The following is a 16,258-nucleotide window of genomic DNA, read 5'->3' on the forward strand; positions in this document are numbered from 1 at the left end:
TGTTAAAGTAGGACTTATTGTATAGTTTTAAAGTGGAGAAGTTATTCTATAATGTCATAGTATAATGTCTTTTTTTTTCCCTTTCTTTTCTCTTTTCTGAAATGTATGGATAAAGGGGGATGTTATAATATTAATAATATTTTTAGTAAGTAAAGGTCAATATCTAGAGGAGGGAGTAAGTAATCTGTTATGAATTAGGTTTTTTTTTTTTGTTATGAAGAAGTCACAGGGGGGGATGGGTGGGGAGGGGGGGTTAGGGAGGAGGAGGGAGAGGGGAAAAAAAAGGGGGGGAAATTTGTATTTGAAAACTTTTTCAATAAAAAAAAAAGAGTAAATTGAGAAGTTGTCTTATTGATGAGAACCTGGAATCGTGCCTAAAATTAAAAACAACATACAAACCTGACTTACTCAAACTTTCCAAGGAGATGCAAGGCCATTGTTCACATTAGTGTTTGTCAGTCATTGTCATGATTTAATTTTATGGATATTGTAAGGTCAATTGTAAGGAATTTAATTTTATCAATAAATAATATCGTTGTTAAGTATGAGATCAAGTTTTATTCAACGTACCTATAGTTTAACTAAGACTTAAAACTTTAAGTAAAGTTTATTAAGTTAATTTTAGGGAATGTTGTGGAGTGAAAGAAGATGTAGTGTCGAGGAGATGGTTTGGACATATAAAGAGGATGAACGAAAGGAGATAGACGAAAGAAGTATACAGGACGAGTGTGGATGGGAGAGATGGAAGGGGTCGACCTCAGCGAACGTACCTCCATCAGATTGAGGACGTTCTTAGCAAAGGCCAGTTTAGGAGTACCCTAATTAAGTTAATAACAATGTACCTACCTATCTAGTTTAAGTTTAACCAATTTGGCTCTCCAAAGAAATTTCAATCGTTGTACTGTTGATATTTGGCTCTGTTGACTAATGAGTTTGCCGACCACTGGCCTAACGGATCCACTTAACGTGAGAAACTCAGTCTTCAAATGACCCCTGGCCCTGAGAGGTGCCAATACCAACGGCCAATTCCAGGCATCTCTGCCCAGGCAAACGACCGGGGTCTTGGTCACGCCACAAGCTGTGCCACCCAGTGCTCTCCTGGGCAGTGCGCATCCCTGGGCTCCTGGCAGCCCTTGGAGTCCAACTTTCTCACCCATTTTGCTCATGATGAGGTGGTGGAGGTGGTAGGCGGCCTCTGCGGACGTCTGGCCAACTTCTTTGCTGGTGTCGCCAACGTGCAGGCCCAGCAAAGCCACCAGCTGTCCCAGCAAAGAAAAGTCACCTGTGGGCTAATGAAAGGAAGCAAAAAGGAGGGGAAAGATGAGAAGGGGGGCTCATGAAGGTTTCAGCCAACTGAAATCAGAGCATAGGAACCATAGCACCACAGAATCCTAGAATCCTACCTTTTAGAATTCTAGAATCACAGAATCTTAGAAACATAAAATCTTAGAATTTTAGAATTATCCAATATTTGAATCTTAGAAGACTAGAATCATAGTCATAGATTCATAAAATCAGTGAATCCTAGAATCTTTGAATAATAGAATCTTAGAATCCAAGAATCTTTGAATTTCTAAATCATACAATCTTTGAATCTCTGAATCTCTGAATCTTAGAATCTGTGAATCCCAGAATCATAGAACCTTAGAATCCCAGAACCTCAATTGCTGGAAGGGACTGTGGAGGTTTTCTCCTCCAACCCCTTCATCAAGCGGGACTCCTTATATCCTCCTGGTCACATCCCAAAGATGCTTTTTCCAAAAGGCAGCAGGACTTGCTTCTTTTTCTTCCTTTCTTTGAAAACATCTCACTGCGCATCCCAAACGGTGACTTACGTCGAAATTGACGTTTTCAGAAACGAACTTCAGGAGGTGTCTGATGCTCTTGATGGCCCTCTCTCTCTCGTGTCTCTTGGGAGATTCAATCCAGGGATTAATGTGCTGCCAGGAAAAACAAAGGAGGAGGAGGAAAGGAAGAATTTGTGATTCACAGTTGGAAGAGCCACAGAAGTTGCCAGGACTGGGGAGAAAATCTAAGGAGCTCAACAAATTTGAGACATTGGTCAATTGAGGTCTATTTTAGACTGAAAACTAGAGTAGCAATTGAAGATTTCTGGAATACAACTAGTCTTACAACAGTTCATTTAGAGCCGTGGTGGCACAGTGGTTAGAACGCAGTATTGCAGGCTAATTCTGCCAACTGCCAGAAGTTCAGCAGTTCCATCCTGATCGGCTCCAGGTTGACTCAGCTTTCCGTCCTTACCAGGTCGGTCAAATGAGGACCCAGATAGGAGAAGAACCTGGGTCCTCATTTAGAGAGGGCTGTAAACCACGGTGAAGCGGTATGTAAGTCTAAGTGCTATTAGTATTTAGTCACTGTTCAAAGTTACAATGGCACTGAAAAAGGGACTTACGACCATTCTTCACACTTATGACCATTGCAGCATCCCTATGGTCACATGATCAAAATTTGAACACTTGGCCAATGACTCATCTTTATGACGGCTGCAGCATCCCAGCTCGGTCCCTAAATGAATGGCTGTATGTCGAGGACTTCCTGTATAAGTAGTCCTTGACTTACGACCAGAATTTGGGGTGCTTACCAAGGTGGATGTTAGGCGACTTGTGACTGGCTTTATGACCTTTTTTTGCCAGGGTTGAACGAATCCCTGTGGTCCTTAAGTGAATAATGCAGTCATTAGCCGAATCTCGCTTTCCCCGTAGACTTTGGCTTGTCGGAAGCCAGTTGGGCAGTTCGCCAATGGTGGTCAGGTGACACCCCCCCCCCAGGATGCTGCAACCATCACAAATACAGGTAGTCCTCGACTTATGACCACAATGAGTCCAAAATTTCTGTTGCTAAAATGAATCCCATCGGCATCGACATAATCTGCATCGGTCAATTGCAGAAGGCAGCTTTACTCGGAACAGCTGCGAGGCTCTATGACAGGGGTGTCAAACTCGATTTCATGGAGGGCCGAATCAAGGTTGTGTTTGACCTCGAGGGGGGCGTGGCCGAGGTGGGAGTGGCCAGCTCAACGTCTCTCGTGTCAGGGGCACCTGTGGACTTCCCTGAGACCCTCCCTCACTCTTATTATCATCTCCTCCCTCCCTCCCTCCCTTCCTCCTTGCCGTGGGACAAGAGAGACACGAATATCAGAGAAATAGTGGAATAGAATCATTAGTGAAAAGATGCCAGAGGAGGGACAAAACAAATGTAAATGACAAAAATGAACATCATTTTTTAACTATTGAAATGAGTTCAATTGAATGGTTGAATTGTCCCATGGGACGAGTTGTCCACCCAACAGCCACATTTGCCTATCCCGGGTCCTTGGGAGGGGCTCGACAGCTGGACAGAATCGCCAAATCCAGCCTAAACATCTGGCTGACCAACCCCGAGAAAGAATCACTCTTTACCGTCAAGACATCCTGCAGGGAATCCAAATTGGGAGCCTCGGACAGCAAGGCGGTGAGCATGGTGTTGCAGGTGGTCACCATCTGGTCATAAAAATCCTAGAAGGAGAAAAAGAATATCTAAAGGAAGAAGTGGTGTAAAGGAAGAAAGAGGAAGAAATCCAGGGCTGGGGAATTTATGGCCCTTTTAGGACGACTGGTGGACTGCAACGCCCAACAATCCTGAGCCAGCCACGGACTTCTGGGAGTTGAAGTCCACCCTTCTGCAATCAACGGAGTGGCCCGTCTTGCAGGGCTGGTTTTTCTTCCAGAGTTGGAGGAAATGCTTTCTCGGCTGAACACGAGGAACAAAAGGACATTGGGCTCGATGGATGGATCCAGAGTTTTGGAGGAGATTTTGAATCATGCTTATTTCCAGGTGGATCTCAGATGGCTTGGCTCCATCTGGACTGCTCACCTGAGTTTGAGCTGGTTGTCCTGGGCCGTTCACGTTCAGTTTTGTCACCAGGTAAGCCGGCAAGGAAAACACCTTCTGGATGCTTTTTCTCACCACTTTAGACCTCATCTCGGAGTTCAAGGGGGGCTTCATACGGCTGATGAAAGACGAGAAAAGAGGAGGAGGGTGAGAAGATCATAGACTCATTAGGCTAAAAGGGACCTCGGAGGTCTTCTACTCCAACCCTTGCTTGATGGTCCTTAAACCATCCCAGTCATATGGTTGTCCCCTCTTTTCTTGAAAACCTCGAGGGATGGAGCACCCCCAACTTCTGGAGGCAAACTGTTCCACTGATGGATTGTTCTCGGTGTCAGGAAATTTCTCCTGGATCTCTCTTTGATAAGCTTCCATACATCGCTTCTCATCATGCTCTCAGCTACTTTGGAGGGGAAGTTGACCCCCTCCTCTCTCTGAGAGCCCCTCAAATATCAGAACTCCCCTCATCATCCTGGTTGCTCTTCCCTGCACTCTTTCTAGAGTCTCAACATCTTTTTTATATTGTGGTGACCAAAACAGGATGCAGGATTTCTCTCTCTCTCCCTCCCTCCTTCCTCTGTCTCTCTCTCTCTCTCTGTCTCTCTCTCTCTCTCTCTGTCTCTTGGCAGGTACATACCTCATGCAGGTGATGGTGATGATCGCTTGATGGAGATTTTCGATGGACAAGGGTCTCGCGGGCTCATCTTCAATGACTTCCTGAAAAGAGAAGGAAACCCATCTAAGAAAGAACCTGAGATATGGCCACCCTCCAGCTGGCCCTCTTCCCAGCCCTACGCTTTTTCTGGTTGACACAGGAAGTCCCCAGCTTACAACTGGTCACTTAGCCACCATTTAAAGTTTTGAGGGATCTCTTCAGGACTACTTATGACCCAGATGCCAAGTTCCGAGAGGCGCCCCTTCCTCAGCGATCCTGTGACCCCATTTCGGTCACTTGGCCACCAGCTTGCATTGATGGCAGTTTGCAGTGTCCCGTGACCATGATTTAAGTCAGGGGTGGGTAACTGTGGCCTCTTGATGACCTATATAAAATTGGGAAGCCAGATTCCCTTAACAGCCGTGCGATTAACTGAACGAAAATGATTCGGCTAACAACGGTGGCAAGACAGGTCGTACAATGGGCAGAATTCCCTTAACAAATGTCCCACTTAGCAACAAAACCTTTCAGGCTCCATTGATTGGCATTCAATTCGGTTCAAATTCACTTCCAAAAAGAAAGACGCCCAGGAGCACCTGCCTCCCCCCCTCTCCCCACTTACAACGATGTTTGTGACCAGTTCCTGTTTCTGGGGCAAATCGAGGTCTTGCCTCCTGCTGTTGGCAACAGCTTTGGTGATCATGATGATGGACCTCATGAAGGCTTTCTTCAGCCCTTCGTCCTGGAAAACCCCAGTGGGAATGAAAAGAAACCAGAAGGAAGAGGATGTATTTATTTACTGAAACCTTTACGTAGCCGATTGTCTTTGGTTGAACTCTGGGGGCCCCCAATCAAAACATCACTGGACACTCTGGGTTCTAGTCCCACTATAGGATGAAAGGCAGCTGAGAGACTTTGGGCCAATCACCAGGAGATGGTGAGTTCTAGTTCCTCCTTAGGGAAAAAGGCCAACTGTCTTTGGGCCAATCACCAGGAGACTGTGAGTTCAAGTCCCGCCCTAGGCACGAGAGCCAGCTAGGTGAGTTGGGGCCAGTCTCAATCCAAAACACGTCACAGAGTTGTTGTGTGGAAAGGAAGAAAGAGTGTAATGCAGGAGCGCTGCCTTGAGGATAATAAATGCAACAAGACCATAGATTCTCCTCCTCCTCCTCCTCCTCCTCCTCCTCCTCCTCCTCCTCCTCCTCCTCCTCCTCCTCCTCCTCCTCCTCCTCCTCTCCCACAACATGCTAGTTGGGTCATGAAATGTCTTTAAGAAATCAAACAAGCTAAGGACTCCGGATTATAATTGTTCTTGTGATTAAACTCAGCATTAAGAGAAGTAGAGGGTGGAAACCTGCCTACCTTTTTCATGCTGGAATACTGATAGAGTATTTCTGAGACAATGTTGTCCAGGAAAGGCATCATGTCCTCTACTTGCGCTCCCAGGACTGCCTGGCCATAGCAGAGTATTAATGTGGTCCGAATCCATCTCTCGGAGAGAGTCTGTGAGTCCTGTCAGTCCAAAGACGAGGGGGTCAAACTCTTTCCCAAAGCACCAGAAGACAAGACAAGAAGCAATGGATGGAAACTGATGGAGCTTCTTAGTCATCCAGGTCACGGTTGCCCCAAAGGGGCTTTTTCAAAGGCAACTGGACTTTGTTTTTCCTTGAAGAGGTTTCGCTTCTCATCCCAGAAGCTTCTTCAGGTCTGACTTGGGTCAAAAGAGAAGAAGCTTTTTGGATGAGAAGCGAAATGTCTTCAGGAAAAAACCAAGCCCAAGCCTTTGGAAAAAGCACCTTTGGGTCTACTCGAGGTGTTTGTTGGGGCAGCTCCTAATCTTCTCTAGCCTTATAAAATAGTTCTCCAGGAGATGGAGATGGAGAATTTCAGCACCACCTATATCTACGAGATCTATGACCAATCTGAGGAGACCAGACAGCCTGGAGCCTAAGTCCTTCTAAGCACATTGGACTTTCCTTCCCAGAATCCCCCCAGCCTCCTTCTGTACTGAGTTTCAGACCTTGCAACCCCATCCCTGGTCTTACCTCAATGGGGGCTTCTACTGCAAACGGTCCTTTTGTCTGCCTGAACTGGCCAGCCTCCTCCAGGGCCACCAGAATCTCAGGCAGGTGGCAAAAGGATGCCATTCGAATGGATTCCGAGATTCCCTAGGCAAAGCGATGTTTGTGAATTAGGACATTTATTGATTTATAGGTTCGATTTATATGCCGCCCTTCTCCGGAGACTCAGGGCGGCTTACAATGCGTTAAGCAATAGCCTTCATACTTTTGTATAGACCTGCTTAGTAGGTCTTTCCCCCCCCCAAAGCGGTGTTCTTTTTAATACAAAGTCAGCTTATTGCCCCCACAATCAGGGTCCTCATTTTACCTACCTCGGAAGGATGGAAGGTTGAGTCAACCTTGAGCCTGGTGAGATTTGAACTCACAGTAATTGCCGGCAGCTGGCAGCTAAGTGCTACTTAACAGCATTTTAGTCCGCTGCACCACCAAGGCTCTTATTTGCACCTAACCCTTTGTCTTTACCTTCCGCTTTCTCCTCCCCTTCTCCACCTCCTGCTCCTCCTCCTCTCTGCAAACCCCAGGCCCTTCTAGCACTGATGAAATTACCTAGCTGGGTAATGAAATGTCTGCAACAAAACAACCAAGCACAGAGAGCACCAAGGACCCCACAGTCCTCCTCCTCCTCCTCCTCTCTGTAACCCCCATTCTCTTCTAGCACTGATGATGTTACCTAGCTGGGTCATGAAACATCTACAGGAAAACAACCAAGTTAAGAGAGCACCAAGGACCCCACAATTCTCCTCCTCCTCCTCCTCCTCCCTTCACCTCTATTCTGCAAAACCTGTTCTCTTCTGGCACTGATGAGGTGACCTAGTTGGGTCACTAAACGTCTGCAAGAAAACATCCAAGCTCAGAGAGCCCCAAGGACCCCACAAAGATGGAGGTCTCAGCCCCCGCAGGCATCCCACTGCCACTCACCTCTCGGTCTGTTTCTTCCTGGAGTGAAAAACTTAGAAGGCTTTGGAGCTGTTCCGTCACCAGGTCCTTCTGTGTTGAGTTTCGCAGTTTAACGCCATAATATTTGTAGAGGCTAATCTGAAGGTGGGAAAAAGAGTCCGTGAGTCCTAGGGAGCTCCACCAAACGGCCAGGAAAAGGAAATATAGGAGAAATTAGGATCAGAAAAGGACTCCGTGTGGTCAAGCACACGGAAACTGGTCCTGGGTGACCTGATTGGGGAGATGGGCAGCATACGAATCTAATAAGTCAATAATTGCCATTTTGACTTTCTTCTTCTTCTTGAAAAGCTACTTTAACCCCCCTCCCCCATCCCCATAGGTGCCCTTTGCTGATTCTCTGTTTGGCCGTCCTGAGATCCTTTATGGTTTCTGTGGAGATCTGGCAGCTTCATCTTTTTACATGCATTAGCTCTCCGTGGTGGATTGGGACAACTTGCCATGGCCCTCTTGGCTTGGCCAACTAACCATGGCCAACTAGCCATGGCCTACTTGCCGTGGCCAACTCACCAGGGAACAAGAGTTACACTAATAGCAGGGTTCCAATACCTCAAGGGTTGCCAAAAAGAGGAGGGGGTCAGCCTATTCTCCAAAGCACCCGAAGGCAAGACAAGAAACAATGGATGGAAACTTATCAAGGAGAGAACCAATCTAGAACCAAGGAGAAACTTCCAAACAGTGAGAACAATTAACCAGTGGAACAGTTTGCCTCCAGAAGTTGTGGGTGTTGCATCACTGGAAGCTTTTAAGAAGAGATTGGACAACCGTTTGCCTGAAATGGGAAAGGGTTTCCTCCTTCAGTAGGGGGTTGGACTAGAAGACCTCCAAGGCCCCCTTCCAAGTCTGTAGTTCTATTATTCATTGTCTGTCTAATATCGAGGAAATGGTGGAACAGAAGCGTCAAAGAAAGGAGGCCTCAAAGGAGGGACAAATGAAACATAAACGACAAATGTTAAAATGATTTTTAACATTATTGGAGAGAACGGAATGGTTGAATTAACCCGCGGTGAGTCTGCTGTGGCTCGTGGGCAGCCACGGTGAGTTGGCCATGGCAAGCTGTCCTCTTCTGATGTTGCATCTAAGATAACTGCGGCCCTAAAAGTGTAAAACCTCCGCATATTTACCTTGTCTTTAGACAAGACCTGGGACGTGCTTTGCTTCTGGTCGATGGGCGGCAATGCGCTTGTTTTCCTCCTGGGCAGTTTGTGGTCTGAAGGAATCTGCTTTGCCAACAACAACAAGAACAACAAAAAAGAAGTTGTGAGAAAGTGAAGGAGCAGAGGAAGGAACAGCTTTCTGTGTGTTTCCAAGGGGAGGATTGGTTTCCCTTCTGCGTCCGGATGCATATTATAAGTAATTTGACTTTTCTAGCTGGGACAGACACGAAGCACGTAACAAGGAACATCCGGATTGTATCAGCTGGAGCAGAGGCAGCTTTTGAGATGAACGGTTGGAAAATCTCTGCCACAAATTGTGAGAACTTGATTTATCACCATTTATTGTTGTGGCCCTCCAGCAGCCGAATCAGAGGAGGAGGAGGAGGAGGAGGAGGAGGAGGAGGAGGAGGAGGAGGAGGAGGAGGAGGAGGAGGCGGCGTGGGAGTCAGGGCCAGCATCAAGGCAACCTGAGAGCTCCGAGGGGGAAGAGGGAATGGGGCTGGCAGAGAGAGAGACAGAGGAGGAGCCTGGGCCATCCGTCAGCCCTCAGATGGTGAGTCAACAGACCGCAGGTCTGGAGGTGGATGAGGAAGAGGAGGAACATCTGGGTCCAGTGCCTGACGCGCGGATACACAGAAGGCAGAGGAGAGGAGAGCAGTGGAAATCTATGGGCCGGTCCTTGGGACAGACGAGCCACCACTGCTAGCGAAGCCCCTCCCTAGCTCTGGGGATAAAAGGCAGGGGGCGGAGATGAATAGATGTGGCAGACAACGATTCTTCTCCCTGCCGGATGGACTTGTTAGCCTGTGGTGGGAGAGAAACTTTTTGTCGGGGCTGCTGGCTCTCCTCATAAAGGAATCTTTGAGTTCACTTCAGAGGGTTTGTCGTGTTTGGGTCAGAACATTTATTTACTGACTGTTCGAAGTTATAAAGGATAGTTTACAACTGAAAAAAATGGACTGTTTCTCACACTCAGGACCATTTCGCATTTCCGTGGCATGCAGAGAGCTTCCGGTCCCTGTTGTTGCTGCCCAGCATTCAGTGCCAGACAGTGCAACAGGGCGGATGGTTGTCTTGTAGGTCTCAGATTTAAGATGGGTGGCCATTCGTCTGTCCAGTAACACACTGGTGAGTTCTCGCCAACGTATCCAGGCTGCATTCTCCTTTGCTCTCACCTCGCCATTGATGTCACCATTGACATTGGAGGTGGGATCCCAGATACCAAAAAATGTCCACCTGCTTTAGGTTTTCTCCATTGATTTGAAGCATTCCAGGGGTGGTGACAGTCCCTAAGTATCCTGTCTTGATGTTGAGGTGGAGTCCAAAATGGTTGAGGCAATCATTCCATGGTCGTTCCATGATCCTTCCAGCAAGGACCCCCTAGTTCAGCAAATTCTCCATAACTACATTTGTCTACTTTTGGGATAAATGATCTCCACCGAGGCAGCCCTGGCTTCTGGACCCTCTCCACGATGGACCTCAGGGCCCACCGCGACACAAACCCAGCTGCTTACCTGGAAAGGACGAAGATGGTCCAAGATGGTCTCTAATATTTCTCTCTCGTCCATGAGATCCAAGATTTGTTTGACGGGTCTGCCTTTTAATGGCTTCCTGCTCTCCCATAAATTTTTGAAAGACTTGTCAGAGAGTTCTGAGAAGAAGAGACAGACAGAGATTGATGGGCAATTCGACAGGACAAGCCTTCTCAAAGCAGAGAGAGACAAGGAGTGCGTAGTGGATCACCAGGCTGAGCCTGAGGGAGGGGTCAAACGTGTCATAAGTCTCGAGGCCCTGATCTTCCTGTCCTTAGACAACCATCTTATATATGGAATTGGAATTTTTTATTGCTTTGAAATTTCATGATGTTGTAATCTTATAATTTAGATCTAGCCTTTGAAAAAGGCTAAGAGGGAGGGGTCTTTCCTCACCTCTGAGGGTAAGATGTTCCCTAATACAGTGGCAGCAGTAGAGAAGACCCTCTTCCTAGGCCCCACAGTCGAAACTCTTTGACTGATGGAGTCTGCACCATAACGTCCCTACCTGATGAAGGACGATTGCAGGATTTGGATTTGGGTAGTTAGGAAAAGGAAGGAAGGGTGTACTAGTGACATGAGAGCAGTCTTCCAGTATTTGAGGGGCTGGCACACAGAGGAGGGGGCCAACTTATTTTCCAAAGCACTAGAAGGTAGGAAGAGAAACTTATTGCTTAATGCAATTGGTCTCTGGAGAAGGAAGACCTCTAAGGTCCCTTCTGGCTCTGTCCTGATGGATTGATTGATGGAGGGATGGATGGATTGATTGTGTGGGGTGGGCTGATGTGATAGGACAAGGCTGGTTCCATAGGTAGCCCAGCCCTGTAGCATCTATACCTGGATATGAGGGAAGGATGGTGTCTTGAGAGCTTTTTCTCCCCGGAGCCCTTTCCCTCTCGGGCCTCCTTGGCAAGGAAGGGGGCTCTTTGAGGCCAGGCTTCATTTCCCCCTGAGAAGCCCTCAGAGGGGTCCTGCGCACCAATTCTGGCAGCACCAGTGCTGGAGGCTGCACCTTCTTGCTCATGTCCACTGGAGCTGGGGAACCCTTTACAAGAAGGGGCAAGACCTGCGTGGTTCTTTGAGTGGCCGAAGAAGTGGACGGGTGGGAGCCAGAGAAGTGACTGTTCCACTGCCATGGGTCATTATTCGTAATTTGTGGATGGGACTCCTTGCTGTCCTCCTTCTTCAAGAAGGGCAACTTTTTTAGCATGTGGTCCATCCTCTCGTGAAGAGGGAGTTCTTGAACTGGATGGAGATCCTGTCAATAAAGGAGAAGTTTTGTAACTCCAGGTTGAAAGGAGGGGTCCTTGGTGCTCCTATCTATCTATCTATCTATCTATCTATCTATCTATCTATCTATCATCTATCTATCTATCTATCTATCTATCTATCTATCTATCATCTATCATCTATCATCTATCATCTATCATCTATCATCTATCATCTATCTATCTATCTATCTATCTATCTATCTATCTATCTATCTAGTTGTCTATCTATCTATCTCTATTTATCACATGTTCTTCCTGGGTCAAGAAGCTCAGACTGCCCAAGGAGCTGCTGATCTACAGAGGAATTTGGGAGTCTCTCCTTTGTACCTCTACAACTGTCTGGTTTGGCACAGCAACCAAACTAAAAGTCCCCTAAAGAGAGAAGACGGCAAGGAAATTACAGGCAGCAGAGAGAAAGCAGAGTTGCTTAACTCGTTCTTTGCATGCAAAAAGAAACTATAGCCCAACCTACCAACAACGTAACTGTGAAAGACAGACTAGAAATAAAAGTTGAAAGGCTTCAGCGAGGTATTTGACAAAGTAGAACACTCCCCTCCGCTCTGCTCTGCTCTACTCTGCTCAACACAACTCAACTGAACTCAACTATCCTCTACTCTCCTCAACTCTCCACAGCTCCCCTCTCATCCCTTCTGCCTTTATATCTCTGCCCCAGGGGCTGTGACATCAGCGCATTATGTTCTCATGGGGGACAGCTGGTGTCATGACCCAAGGGGCCTCTTACTCCCCAAGATAATAGGGATGGGATATGGAGGGTCCCCTGGATAACCCCCTTGATAACATTAGCGACATTATGGGGAGCAAAGCTAGGGGTCACTATGGAATGACCCACTGTGATGGTGTCCCTCAACATGCTAGATCTCAAAAGAACCTAACCAAGATTAAGGCTGATCAACTTTGTTCTTTGATTGGCTAAGTCTGCCACTGAGCATAGGACTAAAACATTCCAAATTAGTAAGGGAGTAAGGCAAGGTTGCCCCCTATCCCCATTATTGTTTATTTTGGCCTTAGAAGTTCTTTTACGGAAAATTAGAATTAATGAGGAAATAAAAGGACTGAAGATCAGGAAGGAAATTTACAAGACGCAAGCATTTGCAGACGATGTAGCCTTAATCCTTGAAGACCCCATAGAATCAGGACCAAAAGTGCTAGAGGAATTAAGTAAATATGGAGAGGTGGCAGGCTTCACATTGAACAAAACCAAAACCAAAGTATTGATTAAGAATACAACTGAGAGCCAGAAAAACAAGTATTAGGACTACAGGTTGCCAAAAAAATTAAATACCTAGGAATTTGGATTACATCAAGATGTTCGACCTTAAAAGACGACAATTATACTCCCCTAATTAGGAAGATGAAACAAGACCTTGACAGATGGAAGAAAATAAGATGATCACTTTTGGGCAAGATAGCCACAATTAAGATGAATATTCTCCCCAGAATACTATTTTTATTCCAAAACATACCGGTAAATTTAGAGAAAAAGTTTTTTTTAGAATTAGACAAAATCATCAGAGAATTTATATGGGAGGGGAAAAAACCGAGGTTTTCTATTAAAATTTTAAGGGGCAAAAGAGATATAGGTGGATTTGGACTCCCCGATTGGGAAATATATTACAGGGCAGCTAAGCTAGTCTGGATAAGAGATTGGATCACCCTGGAAAATGAGAGGATTCTTACCCTAGAAGGCCACGATTTGCAAAAAGGGTGGCATGCCCACATTTGGGATGTAGAGAAGAAAAGGAAGACATATTTCCATAGACATAAAATTAGAGACTCATTGATACAAACATGGACCCCGATTAGGCAAAGATATTACAAAAAAATTCCAAGTTGGCTCTCAACGATGGAGGCCCTGATCCACCCCAATAGATGGGGGATGGAGAAAATGGGCAGATACAAAGATATCTTAGACGAAGGAGGGAATCTTAAATCAAATGATACTTTACGAGAGCAAGGAATAACTTTAGATTGGTGGACCTATTCACAAATAAAATCTAGATATCAGAAAGACAAAGAACAATACGGTTTAGAACTTGGATCAAATGGATTGGATAAAGTCCTGATGGGAACAAATAAAAAGATTCTGGCCAAACTATACAACTATTTATTAGGTGATGACAAGTCCGAAGATATCACAAAGAATCAAATAAATGCATGGGAGAAAAATATAGGGCGTGATATAAATTTTGGGGAATGGGAGGAGGCATGGAATAGGAATCTTAAATTGACTACAGCGGCGACATACAAGGAAAACCATTATAAAATGCTACATAGATGGTATTTAGTCCCGGCCAGACTAGCAAAGATATACCCTAATATACATCCTAATTGTTGGAAATGTGGCCACGGTCAAGGCACCTTCTTTCACATGTGGTGGACATGCCCGGAAGCGAAAGGATATTGGAACAAGATCAGGAGATGGTTATATGAAATAATTGGCGAAAATATTGAATTAACACCAGAGATATTTCTCCTGGGAATAGTAAAGAAGCCATATGGAAAGGAAAAGATACATTTAATGATCCACATAATTACAGCCGCCAGATTGGCATACGCACAGTACTGGAAAGAGAAAACCCAACCACCAGAAGAGCTCACAATTAGGAAAATATTGGAGTGCGCAGAGATGACTAAATTAACTCATGAATTAAACGATGATGAGAAGTCAGTTTATTATATTGTGTGGGAAAGGTGGTACAAGTGGATGCATGATAAAATGAAAGAAAGACCTAAAGGTGTGTTAAATAACGGTAAAAAGTGATTTGAAATATCACCAAGTATTATTTATGTATATAGTTAAAACACTGCACATCTGATACTAACTGTAAATGTCAGTACACTTATGTTTTTTTTCTTTTTTGTAAAAAATCTCAATAAAGTTTCTCAAAAAAACCACAAAAAACATTAGCGACATTATGGGGAGCAAAGCTAGGGGTCACTATGGAATGACTCAGTGTGATGGTGTCCCTCAACGTGCTAGATCTCAAAAGAACCTAACCAAGATTAAGGCTGATCAGCTTTGTTCTTTGATTGGCTAAGTCTGCTACCGAGCTTGGTTTTTTAATTTTTCTTATTATGAGATATGAGATATAGGAGATATGATATACTGGTGTAGGGTTTCCTGCATGGGCAGGGGGTTGGATTAGGAGACCTCCAAGGTTCCTTCCAACTCTCTAATTCTATTCTATTCTATTCTATTCTATTCTATTCTATTCTATTCTATTCTATTCTATTCTATTCTATTCTATTCTATTCTATTCTATTCTATTCTATTCTTATGGAGTCCTTGGCTTACAACCGTTCTTTTAGTGCTGGTTCAAATTACAACAGCACTGAACAAAGTATTTTTCACACTTATGACCATTCTGGCATCTCCACGGTCATATGATCAGAATTTGGACCTTTGGCAAGTGACTCACATTTATGACAGTCGCCGTGTCCCAGGAGTCACGTGATCCCCTTTTGCAGCCTTCTGACAAGCAAAGCCAAGGGGGAAACCGGATTCACTTAACAACCATGTTACTAATTTAGGAATTGCAGTGATTCACTTAACAACTGGCAACAAAAATGTTGGGCTCAGTTGTGGTCGTAAATCGAGGACTACTTGTATATATGATTTTTTGGGGGGGTCCAGTTTCTGCACTGCCCATCATCGCTGAAGTGTTGTAGTAGTTTTGGTAAAACTCTCCAACGATACAAAAGCTGCAGTTGAAAGCAAAGTTTTTTTTAAAAAAAAGCCAAACAGGTTTGTTTTTTTAAAAAAGGCAAAAGGGACAATTGCAGAGTTGAAAGGAGAGGAAGCTCCTTCTTCCCCAACCCCCCCCATGGCTTGCAGGGCCCCCCTGGGCCCCCAGACAGCTGGCAGAGTTGAGTCTTCATGCTCTTGGGGAAGGTCAGGAGGTTGGGGGCCTGCCTCGTCTCTGGGGCTGGGCTACCTAGACGTACAGCCACAATTCAGCTCAAGAGGCTTGGCAACTGGCATGTACTTATGACAGTTGCAATGTCCTGGGGTCCCATGACCCCTTTTCTGACTTTCTGACCAGCAAAGATGGTGGGGATGTGAGGGATCTCACAAAGATCGATGGTTCGTTGAGGCCACTTCCAAGAAAAGGCAGCACACAAGGATGCAATCACATTGAATCTTTATTTAGAAGTAAAGTAGAGTAAAATGAGTTCCCTGGCATGGAGGCATCCATGCCTGGATTGAGCCCCTGGTTCAGTCCTGTAGGAAGTTAGAACAAGAGCCAAAGAGCAGCCCCTGTGCAGGGATTCTTAGAGGGGCCCCTGGCCTCTCCCTTACCAAAGTGTGAGGGGGCCGGAGGGCCATTAACTCTCCCCAATGGGGCTGCAGGGGCCGGAGCCCTTTGGCCCACCAGTGGGATCAAAGGTGCCTCTTTGCTCCCATCTGGTGGCCTTTTAAGAAACTGCCATGGCTGGCACAAAACACCTAACAATTCCCCTTCTTGCCAGCCAATGACAGGTGCCAGTGAGTATGAGTGAGGGGGTGAGCAGGCGTCATAGACATGCAGATGCATCGTTTACAGGAGCAAACACAAACGCTTACACAGAAGGTTGTGTCGGTCAATGGGCACAGGTTTTGTGAACAGATCAGCTAACTGGTTGGTTGTATTACAATGTTTGATGTGTACAAACCCCATTCTGGCAAGCTACCTGACATTCTTGTAGCGGATGTCTATGT

The 16,258-nt window shown here is 45.7% G+C and overlaps 1 protein-coding gene across 2 annotated transcripts in view; it reads right to left on the reverse strand.

The window, feature by feature from the left end:
- LOC148111632 (maestro heat-like repeat family member 5) overlaps positions 1-16,258 on the reverse strand; it is a 36,554-nt gene that overhangs the window by 14,679 nt on the left and 5,617 nt on the right. Inside the window, exons 1-12 of one of the 2 annotated variants that reach the window (XM_087881299.1) lie at positions 12,011-12,216; positions 10,250-11,525; positions 8,703-8,798; positions 7,543-7,659; positions 6,589-6,711; positions 5,906-6,055; positions 5,166-5,285; positions 4,526-4,605; positions 3,874-4,009; positions 3,420-3,515; positions 1,836-1,940; positions 1,154-1,289 (exon numbers count right to left, since the gene is read on the reverse strand). In XM_087881299.1, coding sequence (XP_087737425.1) covers positions 1,154-1,289; positions 1,836-1,940; positions 3,420-3,515; positions 3,874-4,009; positions 4,526-4,605; positions 5,166-5,285; positions 5,906-6,055; positions 6,589-6,711; positions 7,543-7,659; positions 8,703-8,798; positions 10,250-10,303 — 1,213 coding nt within the window. In that variant the 5' untranslated portion in view covers positions 10,304-11,525; positions 12,011-12,216. Of the gene's footprint in view, positions 1-1,153; positions 1,290-1,835; positions 1,941-3,419; positions 3,516-3,873; positions 4,010-4,525; positions 4,606-5,165; positions 5,286-5,905; positions 6,056-6,588; positions 6,712-7,542; positions 7,660-8,702; positions 8,799-10,249; positions 11,526-12,010; positions 12,217-16,258 lie in introns of those variants that run through there. The other variant, XM_087881300.1, reaches the window with a different exon arrangement.

Source organism: Pantherophis guttatus, chromosome 18, assembly GCF_059756535.1.
Source record: "Pantherophis guttatus breed Tessera chromosome 18, ASM5975653v1, whole genome shotgun sequence".
In the NCBI taxonomy this organism is placed as follows: Eukaryota; Metazoa; Chordata; class Lepidosauria; order Squamata; family Colubridae; genus Pantherophis; species Pantherophis guttatus.